Below are 11,600 nucleotides of genomic sequence, written 5' to 3' on the forward strand. Positions count from 1 at the left end.
ATGCACACAACATTGCAAAGTACAAAGCAGGCCAAGTGCAAAAAAAAGAAAGCAGAAACGGTTACACTTGCTGCCTAGCTGTGCAGGGGCTATATGAAAAGAAAAGAAAGATCCAAAAACAAAATAAAACTAGGACACAAAATGTCATCCTGTAGCTATGAAGTGACATTTGTAAAATGAATGAAATGTCTTACATCAGTGGCGCAACTTAACGAATGCCCTCAGCCTCTTCACTTTGTCCTTTTCTTCAACTCTCTTTGGTTTCTTTGTTTTTAATTTGTAAATTTCAATGGGAATCATAATTGCATCATAAAAATATAATGTTTGCATTAAATACTGAAACATCTATTCTCCTGTCGCCCTCTCATCGTCCAGCACCCGTGTGTTCGCGATGAAGTGTCTGGGGTGTCTTTGGTGGGTCTTCCAGCACTGCAGGCTCTGCTCTATCACTGTCAGTATTTCCAGCATGTGGGTCTCTCTGCCTCCAATTGTTACTGCGGCAGGTACACTTTCTACATCCAGCCTCGTGTTGGCTCTCACTGTGGCCCAAGACTTCAGGAGAGCGCCTCATCGGGTAAGCTAATTCTTTTGATTTTCCTTAATTACTCTCTTCAAGCCTGATAATGTGGATTTGTTCCAGCAGTACACATCCACACTGACTTTCATTATTGATTTTCTTCCCTTTTTTCCCCCTACATTTTCTTATAACACTGCTGTAATCTGTATGTGTTGTTTTGTTTATATGCTTGTGTAGATTCTGAGAATTCTCTGTGGCTTTCGGGACGCAACCCACCAGCACCCACAGTCAACTCCAGCAGACCCTCCAGCTCTCTCTCCACCTCTAGCACTGTGGTCAGCGCAGCAATATGCATACCAATAAATGAACCGCTGCATTAAAGTTAAATGGATCCTCACATCTTAATGTTGTCCATTATAGATAAGAGATTCAAGGCCACACTCCCCAAAGGCTCCCTCCCCACTGAGTATGACACAAGATACCCCTGTCAGCAGACTGATGGCTCAAGGTACTGAAATGAGAAATGTCTGTGGATAACAGCCTCAGTAAAACTGTGTGTTTACTTCTTAGTACTGCATAAACCTTTTATTTTTTCCCTTCTGAAACAGCGGCTCTCAATATGGCTACTGATTGTCTTAAACTAAACCAAGTTCTGTGTTTATGTGAGCATCCTAAATACACAGCTGAGAAAGTAGTGCAGTCTTCTCCAGTGCTTTTCTTTGGTTTACTGCTTTTGATTATGTGGTCAGTGGTTGGTAGCCAGAGACAGAGACGTGATTTACAATATGTGAACCCTTTTTCAGGAAGTGTGTCTGTTAGCCCTCTATTGATGTGTCTCGCAGGCCAGAGCGACACAGACACCAGCAACTCTATTACCTCGCAGGACTCCCGACAGGGCGAGCCCTTGGCCGTGGAACCCGTTGTCAAGGTAACGCCTGACCTCCTGACGGCCCACTGCGGCCTGCTGACCAACCTGCTGGCCATCCTGCCAGACTTCACCCTCACTGCCATCCGACATAACCAGCTCCTTCAAGCTCTGGCCAGGTAAGAGGTCACATGCTGAGTCCACATGAACACCAGCTCAACCACCCTTGATGTATTATCATCTTAAGCAAGCATTGATTTAAGTGTTTGCGCTTTTAAGCAAATAATCATTTAAGGGAAAGACTTGTAAAAAAACAAAAGCAGAAAGTTTTTGTCCTTGTAAACACAAAAACCATAAAATACAGATACAAAAACTACACCTTGCATTCCTGCACCGTTTTTTTCACCATTTAAATAAAAGTGTGCATATTTGACTACAAAATTCACGTTAATTGTAGCCTTAATCCCCCTCTAGCTGGTTCCTTGCAAGCACACACTTTCTCCATCATGTTTATTTTCTTCTTCAGTCTGGTGGCTCTTGGCTCCGTTGAAAAGTGTCTGACTGAGCTGAAGACGCCAAACATCCTTCCAGGAGAGAGAGAGGACATCAAACGCCAGGTGAGGATTACTGCGTTAGATGCATCTAAAGAAATTTTTCCAACGTTTTTAACATTTCTATTATTATTATATCTTACCACAAAAAACTGTGGGCTGGTTTGAAAAAAACAAAGCAAAACAGTGCATTTGAGTGCAGCACGAGGTTATCTAAGAGCATCTCCAGATTTCAGTGTGGGTGGAATACTAAACAAGCTCATATTCAAAACATACCATTGTTTTGGACATGTTTTTAATCATATGATTTATTTTTTTTAATTTTAACTGTTCAATAAATATCTGCATTATTTTTCCTTTCTAGTTTGTCACCATACTTCAGTTCCTGTCCAGCTTTTCAAAACTCCTGCAGTCATATGTCACAGTGAGCGAGGAGCCGATTGGACAGATGGACTTCCTGAAGAAGCTGTTGTCTTCTCTGGTGGCTGTGCTCATGCTGGATACTAATGGTTTAGGTTAGAAAATCATATTATATTTAAAGGAAACAATGATTTAGACTGTTTTCCAAAATTTGTATGTATGCCATCATTGGTGACCCCCCCCCCCAAAAAAAAAAAACCTAAACAGTTCTTCAAAATCAAGTCCTGTTTGGACATTGGTCCCACTCTTTTTGCAGCATGCCCTGTAGTGCACTCTGTGTGTCTCTTTGTGGCTGTCTTGTGTCAGAAAATTTGTGACTCACCCTTTCCCTCCTCAGACGCAGGTACCCGGGACGTGGTTTGTATGTGCTGGGTAGACGTGTTTATGCTCCTGGCTACTCTGGTGAAGAGGGACGGCTCAGCAGCGCACCCATCTGTCTGTGCTGCGCTGGGGAGACACTGGCGAGCGTTTGCAGGTACGCAGGTTGCTCGGCTCAGTATGCGAGCAAAACTAGGGGGGTAGAATAATGTAATAACTGCAATTTGGACTACAGAATTTTATATTGTAATATTGATCACTTCTCATGTTGCACAATTATATACTATTGTGAAATTATGTATTCCATTTGATTTAAACAGCCCACTGAGGTTTAAGACACAAGCTCTTGCTTGATGAAATGCGGTCTTACATCATAAAAGACTGATAACCGTGATTAGGTGTAATTATGTTGATTGCAGTAACTGACTAAATAATCAGGATTAGCATTTTAGGTGTAATTGTGCAGCCTTAAATCTGATGCAGAAAAAAATCAATTCTGTCTTTTTAACATGCTTTTTGCATCATTACTATTTGTATTAACTTTCCTGAACAGATGCTACGATACGATAATTGCATCCTGTCCTCATACTACCCCTACTTGTCTTCCTGTGTGATTAATGGCGCAGCAGGGAAGTCTGATGAGTCCAGTGAAATAAAGCTGAGCCTTTGTGCGTGTAGTTTTGAGTTGACATGTTCACAATATCTTGGTGCCATTCAAATAATTCGTGTGCTTACTTCTCGCACCTACTACCTCATTCATGAACAAATATTTAGCTATCACAGGGTTGCAGTTTTTTACTCTCATTTTCCCCGTGTGTCTGCAGGAACGTTATCGGTGTGCGTAAATGAGAGGTTTGCGCAGCCTCTCCTTCACACGGTGGCTCTGCAGTTTCTCTGTACAGTTTTCACAGAGGAAACAAAGAGCCGCAGTCAAGAGGTCACAACCTCAAACTCAAAGTATGTCAGATCTCTCTCAGACGTCCTGAATAGTCCCTCAGCCAGCGAGCTGTGTGAGCTCTTATTACAGGTATGATGGGGTGATGGTCTCAGGTAATCAGCTGTGTTGTTAGCTAGCTTTGTGTTCACTAGGAATTATTTTGGAACAAAAAATCGAGTTACATGCTTTTGGTCAATGTTATGTAAAAAAGTTTGAATTTGAAAGTGTGTTACTGTGCGGCGCAATCACTGTCCTGCTTCAACTTCTGCTGCCAGAGCTTTGAGAAGAGGACCACTCAGGACCCTTTAAAGAAGCTTACAGCTAGAGCTCTGATGACACTGCTAGCCTGCAGCCCCACAGCTCAAAACTATGCAGTTAAAGGTAATCCCCCAAACGTCAGGCAGGAGTTAGATTATCACCTGTCATTTACTCTGGTTTCTTTATGTTCATCTATCTTTTTAAACCGTGTCCCTAAAAGTTCATCTTTGAAGCAAACCTGTTTTTGAGCGATTTTTGTGATTGTGTTAAAAAGTGCTTGAATAACAGTAGAAACGTGGTATCTTGGTGATAGTTTAACCGAGTGTGAACCTCGGATTGTCTTGTGTTCTAGCTGGTTTAATTGACACCTGTGTGGAGCAGCTGAAGCAAACTCATACCCAGCTCCACTTGGAGTCAGTCCGGCCCAGCAAGGCTTCCCACCGCAAAAAGGTGAGCACAGACTGGCTGGAAATTTCCAATCTCAGCATTTCTTTTCCCTTTGGATAGAATAACAAACTGAATTGAACACGAATGAGTTTTTGGGTAAATGTTATGAATATGGGTTGTACTTGTCAGCAGAAAGTCTGCTTACTGTTCTTATAAGCTTTTAATGACTGCGGTAAAGAGTGTTTTTAAATTTGGAAAATGAAGCCTATTGGACTTTATTATTTTTGTTTTCCCATATTATCAGGAAGAGGGCTATTTGAAGGAAGTCAAGCTGACTGTGGAGATCCTGCGGAGTGCTCTTTATTGCAATGATGAATGCAAAGTAAGCCTCTGTGCCTACCTTTTAATTCCCCACTGCTAATTGGTTTTTAATGCAACCCCAGAGTACCGGCGCTGTTCTGTGAATGAAATTTGCCTAAATGCACACGGCTCAGCTAACATCTCAGCAAGTTTAGCTTCTCGCACCCTATAATGTCATTACTTATGAGGCTTTTTAGCTGGTTTTCATTTTCTAAGTGGCCTTTCAGTCACTGTCGGTTAGCTCAGACTAAAAAGCCATGAAGGCTCCACTGCAGTGTTTACCCTGCCATCAGTCTCCGCCTTGTGTGCGTTTCCTGCACGCTTAGGAAAATATTGAGGCATTTTAAGTTGATTACTGTCATCTTTGTTGGAGCTGTTGTATAAATCATGCGCGTGTGTGTAAAATCTGTTTGCGTTTGTAGGTGGTTGCCACAGATGCTCACCTAACACAGGCGCTCAATGCCCTTTGGCCTTGGCTCCTATTGGACGACGCAACTATGGAGGCGGTTCTGGAGCTTCTGTGCGTTTACACGGCCAACTGCACAACAGGTCTGCATGTTTGTGTGTTTATGTTTGCCTGTGTGTGTGTGTGTGTGTGTGTGTGTGTGTGTGTGTATGCTTGTGTGTTTGTGTAGGCATTGTGCCTGGCCCGTGCCTGCCCATCGCCTCTGTCTGTAGTTGGCAATCTGACTGAGTCATACACACTTTGCACTGAGAGTCCCATTGTTCTCTCTAATAACCACAGAGCTGCATTGCATCTCAACTGTATAAGACCCAGTGCCTTCTTGCTTGCCACTCACAATAGGCACAGTGTGGCATCCAGAGGTCAGGCTGCACAGCTGTCTCGCTGTATGCAGAGCAGCCAGTTTTAGAGCATGATGTGGGGAGGAACAGAGCATCTCTGTGCTGCTCGAGGTACCAGTATTCCATCATGCAAATGTAAGAACCATGTATGTGGAAACCAAAAAGACGTGCAAGAAAAAGAGAAAAAAAACCGTTTTTGAGTGGAAAAATTGAAAGATTTATAGGAAGGAAACGGTTGGGAAAATGTACTTTGATAAACAGCCTGTGGTACCTTTGATGTGTTTGTGTGCATGCATGCGTGTGCGACTGGCTTAGAAATCAGTTTCATCATTGGTGGTGTGTGTGTGTGTGTGTGTGTGTGTGGAGGGGGGGGGGCGTTATGTGCAACACTTATGAAGGTTTCTAAAATTGTGTGCATCTGTGCGTGCGTGCATGCGTATGCATATCTCTATTTGATTGGCATCAGTTCCTCAGTGGGTGCGTGTGCACGCTCTGATCTAAACGCCCTCGCTTTAGACCCCCCATAAGCTCAAGCTGTGAAGCACCAGAAAGCAGTGAAGTCGGGCACAGTATTTCCCTAAAGGTTAACTGAACAGCAGGTTGTGTTCAGCCTGCATGCAGCCAGGCTCAGTATTACACCATACACCCTCAGGCTACCACTCGGTCTCCCGAGACCGCTACATTTCTGCTGAACCTTTCATCTCCAGTCTACCTCCTTCATCCAAAGCTTTGTTAACGCTGCTAGTTCGAGTCAGATTGTTGTTTTCATCTGTGCCACACATATTTTCCACAGATATTTTTGGAGCAGCCCAAAACTTGCTCCCTCAGACACACAGAAAGTAAAACAAATGAAAATCATTTTTTTTCTTCACTTACATGCAGGGATCTCTCCTTTTGAAGTATATGTTGCATGGCTGCAAAATAATTAATCGGCAGCTGACTCGTATCAGAGAAACGGTTACTTATTAAAGCAGATCCCCCTTGTCAGTTTTATGACACACCAGGTTTCTTGACAGGTATTGAGATAACCGCAGGCTAAGATCAGCATATGCCTGTTTCCAATCCAGGATTAGCAAAACCATCAAGCTGTCATTTTCTCCAACAAGAAATGTCAGTCAGTTTCAGGCTGCCTCGTGAATTCTCTTCAACTTAAGCTTGTTAATTTCTGTATTTTGTGTGTAATGTACATCCATGCCAATTAGTCATGTCAGTTATGCTAAAGTGAATGTGCCTTCTTAGTAGAATTGGAGCTACACGATTTACTTCCCACCCAGAGTCAAACGAGCCTAATTGTCATCACTCGAGTATTTCCGTGGTGACTGAATATTAAATAAATGAAGTGCTTTTCAAAAGTGTTTCTGAAACTCTCCGATTTCACCTGTGAAAGGCTTAAAGTTACTTTAGGACTCTTTTTTTCATCATATTTTGTTTTTCCTGGCTCTTAACTTGTGCCTGTCAGCACTTCTTCCTTCACATATATGTTATGTTCTGTATTGGTGCACAAGTTCCACTTGTCTCCATCATTTTGGTCATTTAGCTAGACTGTCTTTACACCAAAGTAAGCTCTCCATGCAGCCGCGTGGAGATGTTTAGGTGTGGTGGGCAGACAGCCGTGCAAGACAAGGCCTGTTTATGCAGCTACTAGTGCTGCTGTCTGGCGAGCTAGCCAGCATTAAGGTAAACAAAAAAAAAACCAGAGAGTACTTCCAACAACAAGAAAAAATTGGTTTCACTGTATGTGTGTTTGACTTTTTTTTTAATGCTGAAATTGGCGAGAGAAGTTGTGATTCCAGTCCAGACACAAGATTTCAGTGTAGTACAGGCATGTGATTTTATGTGTATTTGATTTTGTGCGTGTGTGATGTAGATCCAGACATCCACAAAGGGCAAAATAAGCATGTTTTATTTTAATGTTCTTATAAATATAAATGAATAAGAGCAGATTAATAAAGCCATTTTCCTTCTTCTGTTCCCAGCATGCAGTTCTCTTTGTGGCAGTGGCCCTGGCCTTGTACCAGGATCTAAAAGCTCCTCCACTAGCTCACTGATGCACTCTGTCATGAAACTGGCTTCAGCGCTTGCCCCAGATAACAGCATCATCCAGAATCTGGCTTTCTCCCTCTTGGCTAACCTAGTCATGTCCCGTGACTGCAGATGTCTCCTGCAGAAGGTAAGAGACATTATGTACATAGAATTAGTGGGCAAGACAAGTAGCAGATTAAAATGAAAAAGGTTAAAAAATGATGTTAGGAAATCTCGCTCTTGCCCTCTCTAAAACTCTTTCACTGTTGTTATGACTGAAACTTTAATCTCTGTTCACTCTTGTTTCATTTCTGTGATTCTCAGAATAACTTCCTTCAAGCCTTCTTGTCAGTACCGGTGCCCAAGGCTGCTGGTGTTAAAGCCACGTCTGTAAGTAGTGGTTGGAGCCTTCTGGGCCTATGGCTGAGACTGCTGGCCAGTCTCTCATTCACAGAGGACGGCCAGCAGAGTATCCTCAGGCTGACCGGAGCACTGGAACTGCTGGCAGACTTGGCACCACATCGACGGCACGCGCTGCTCACCCTTCAGAACCTCTGCTTCTGCCCTGCCAACAAGTCACACGTCATTGCCAATGGTATGGAAGTTAAGCAAGGATTACATTTAGGAATCGCACTCAGGGATATGAAAAAAAGAAATAAAAGATCAAAAGGGGAAGTTCAGTAAGCAGATTTGTCAGCATTGTGTGTCCACAATGCAAGTCAGTGATTAGGGAAAAATTCAGTGCAGCTAAATGTTCCCTGCTGAGTCACTTTGTTCACTCTTCGTAAAAGTCATCAACCACAGAGGGACTTGTGGTGCACCTTAGGTATGTGCTTTCTGGTGGTAGCCCATTTGCATCAGTAAGCCATCTTAGATCAGTTTCTCTTACTTCTGTGCTACCATCATAAAGTTCTTTAACTGCAACTATAAAATGCAAAACAAAACATACCCGATTTTCAGTTTACCCAGAGTTACCCTTTCCAGGTCATCTTCTTATGAACTTGTGGATCTCTTTTAGTGGTCTCATGTTTTTAAGTTGCTCTGTCCAGGTCTCATTATTTGCACTTCTGTGCATGAACCTCAAACTTGTAAAAGAGTGATCATTAAATTTAAATCAGATTTATTTTTTAAACAAACCTATCTGTAGAGTTGCAAAAGCTTAATGGGCCCACACGTTAGTTACTTAGGCTTCACTGACTCAGATTGTAAGGAGGGAAAATAAAACATACCACTTACCATTGCTTTGTTTTAAAAGTTTGCAATATATCAAATGTACTGAAAATGAACAGTCTGGTCTTTATTTAATACTCTCACGCTGTTTATTTGCTTAGTTTTACATCATGTGCAAAAAAAAAAATCAAAACAAAACAGACTCGTGCGTGCCAAACTTTGGCACGCTTGGACTGGGATATATTGTCAGGACTGCTAAACTGAAACCAAACAGAAAGTGACTTTTGAAAGTACACACAGTATGAAGAGTATCGTATATACTAGGTGTAGTACACATATTATATTACTGTGATGCGGAGCTTCTGAATTGAGAATGGAGACTTGAGTGGTATCAGTAACAGCTTTGAGAATTTAAGCTACCAAAAATATATTAAGCCCTTTTAAGTTTATGTTTGCAAATGTGGGCTGAATACAACAGAGATCTGACTATCAGTGATTCTACAACACAGAGATGAAAGCAAAGGAAGTCTGTGAGAATGAAAGACCGATCGTGTCCCCCATGCAGTGCACGCTGCAGGTGGGAGTTGTGGGACCAGGTGCAAAAACTATGTGACCGTATATCTGGTTTCCTGTGGAAAGATCATGTTTCCTGTGTTTTGCATACAGCAAGATTTCCATCAATCACAATAGAGAAAATGAGCAAAAAAAAAATCTCATTGCTTGATCGAAAATCAGCAAGATTAAATAAGTTACGGACTTATGACTAATGTCGCTGCGAGATATGCCACTCAGATAATAGCAGAGGAGGAAAAAAACGTTTCTCCTTTGTTCACTTCACTGCACATGAAATAAACTCTTTTCCTGTTAAGTTAAAGTTAATTTCAGGGTCTAGACTAGCTTACAACAGCCTTCGTTTAATAGAAAATATGTGCTATTAAAATTACTGAGCAGAGGCTACTGAGACTTTCAAGGAAACTTTGATTGCAATAATGCTGTGGGACCTGTACTGTAAAAGCAGATGATGCACAGCCAGTAATCCGGTGATTAATATGTTCTCGCTATGTTACTCTCCTCTAAGTTTCAGTGAGTTGTGGTTGAAGTGGGAAAAAAAAAGTCTGTCAGGTTTTCCAGATGTGTTTTGAATACAACAAGGCTGAATTCAATGACCGAACCAGGCGCCTGCTCTCTGCATGCTCCAGGTTTGGGTCCAGAACTTGTTGCCATTATGTCTTCTTCATCTTTGTTTGAGCACGTTGTCTTTTTGGAATCTTGATTCAAAGTCAGTTGGAAAATAAGCAGACCAACCTTACAAAGCTTAGAGTACCATTTCCACAGCTCTGTTCAGAGTTCACACATTAGATCAGTCCAGATGTGCTGGGTGGAAAAATCAGATGGCACGATTGCACTCATTGTAAACACTTGATCAGCTTCATGTTGTTTACCCTGTAAAACTTTAGAAAACAATTATCCTGAACTTTTCTTGACTTCGTGATTAATCTGTTTACATTAAGAAAACAGCAAGTTTTTCCCCAGGTATCTGAAACCTCTGTCGGTTTGGGACTTTCCACAGCGTTGGTAGTTGAATCGGGTAAAAATGATGAGCACTTTATTAAACATAGTAATTGTTTATGTATGTCATAACTATTTGTATTATTATTTATTTCTTTTCAACCCCCTACAGTGACTTCATTAGAGTCCTATACAGTGAATCAAAGCCTTTATGTTTATATACTGATTCAAACGTCCACCACCTCTTATCTTTTGGTGGATCTCCTTTGCTGGTACGGATGTCATATAGAATAAGTTCCAGCTGTTGCACGCCTGGAGACGAGTGTGAGTGGAGCGAATTTTCCATTGTAGAACAAGGTTGTTGTTTTTTTTCTCCATTTTATAGCGTGTTGCTTACAGCTGTGTTTTTCTGGGCTCTCTTTTAGCTGGAGCTCGTTGAGGTCTTTTCTTCATTTTTATGGCACTGAAGAGACTTCCTGCATCTAGCATGTGTCCAAAAAAAGTCATTTTCAAGTCTTATTGAGTTGCGAATCCCCCATAACGATCTGCGCGTCTTTGTTTCTTTCAGACAAAGCCATGAAGGTGCTGCTATCCTGCCTCGAAAGTAAAGTGATGGAGACCCGCTGTATGGGAGCTTCTGCAATTTGGGCATTGCTCCATAACAATCAGAGGGTACAAACACACACACATCCTAGTACTAAAACTTTTATTTTAGTGCTTTTATGGCTGGTATTTGAGTTTATGGCTGATCCGTGGCAAATGAAATCCTCTGCCTGCTTGATTGTCTGCCTGTAAGAGAGATTTGCCTCACTGTTCTCTCACTTTCATCCAAGATGATCAATGTTTTTTAATCTCCTGATTATGGAAAAAACAAACTACTATCCTCTTTATAATCTGTTCCTCATTTTCTCTCAAAGGCCAAGACTGCTTTGAAGTGTCCTTCTGTTAGATTGAGAATTGAGAAGGCTCATACCATCGCAAAGAAGGGTAGGCATGAATTTTGTTTCGTATCAGCGTCTGTCTCTGTACCAAATTTGTACATTTGAAGGTTTTCCACATTCCACTGTTTGTGCTTACTTCTTATTTATTTATTTGTAAAATGCAGATGCAGACAGCAACCAGGAACACATGAACACCTACCTACTGGAGTGCCTTGAAAACATTTCTCAGCTGCTAAATACTTGAACGGTGTTTGTTTTTTATGGATTTTTGTACCACGTTTCCATCTGTAAAATGTGAATTATATTAAAATAATCTTAGCTTGTCGTGTTTGGTCTGATTCCAGTTGATACATTTTCATTTTGAGACCACTGGTGTTTTCAGTTCACCGTTTGTGGTGGTGGCAGTGGTGGTAAGGTGCTTTTCCACACTGTGCCACGTTTGGCTTACTGGTGAAAATCGTCACAAAGTATTCCAGAAACACAAGGAGGAAATCTTTGGTGTTCACAGGAAACTGAGTCAGGGCATGTGTTCCTCTTTCAG

At 41.7% G+C, this 11,600-nt stretch overlaps 1 protein-coding gene across 1 annotated transcript; it reads left to right on the forward strand.

Moving 5' to 3' along the window:
- Positions 1–375: 375 nt before the first annotated feature.
- Positions 376–11,324, forward strand: LOC102200014 (rotatin-like; the record flags this gene model as incomplete). Its single annotated transcript, XM_005755405.1, has 17 exons — positions 376–574; positions 755–852; positions 938–1,025; positions 1,360–1,561; positions 1,909–1,999; positions 2,298–2,448; positions 2,691–2,828; positions 3,496–3,698; positions 3,884–3,989; positions 4,219–4,316; positions 4,558–4,635; positions 5,036–5,162; positions 7,394–7,587; positions 7,764–8,034; positions 10,687–10,790; positions 11,036–11,105; positions 11,224–11,324. Coding segments are annotated over 17 exons (2,298 nt in total), but the record flags the coding sequence as incomplete, so codon positions are not given.
- Positions 11,325–11,600: the final 276 nt, after the last annotated feature.

This window comes from Pundamilia nyererei, unplaced genomic scaffold, assembly GCF_000239375.1.
Source record: "Pundamilia nyererei isolate P.nyererei 1_Seehausen unplaced genomic scaffold, PunNye1.0 scaffold01395, whole genome shotgun sequence".
NCBI lineage: Eukaryota > Metazoa > Chordata > Actinopteri > Cichliformes > Cichlidae > Pundamilia > Pundamilia nyererei.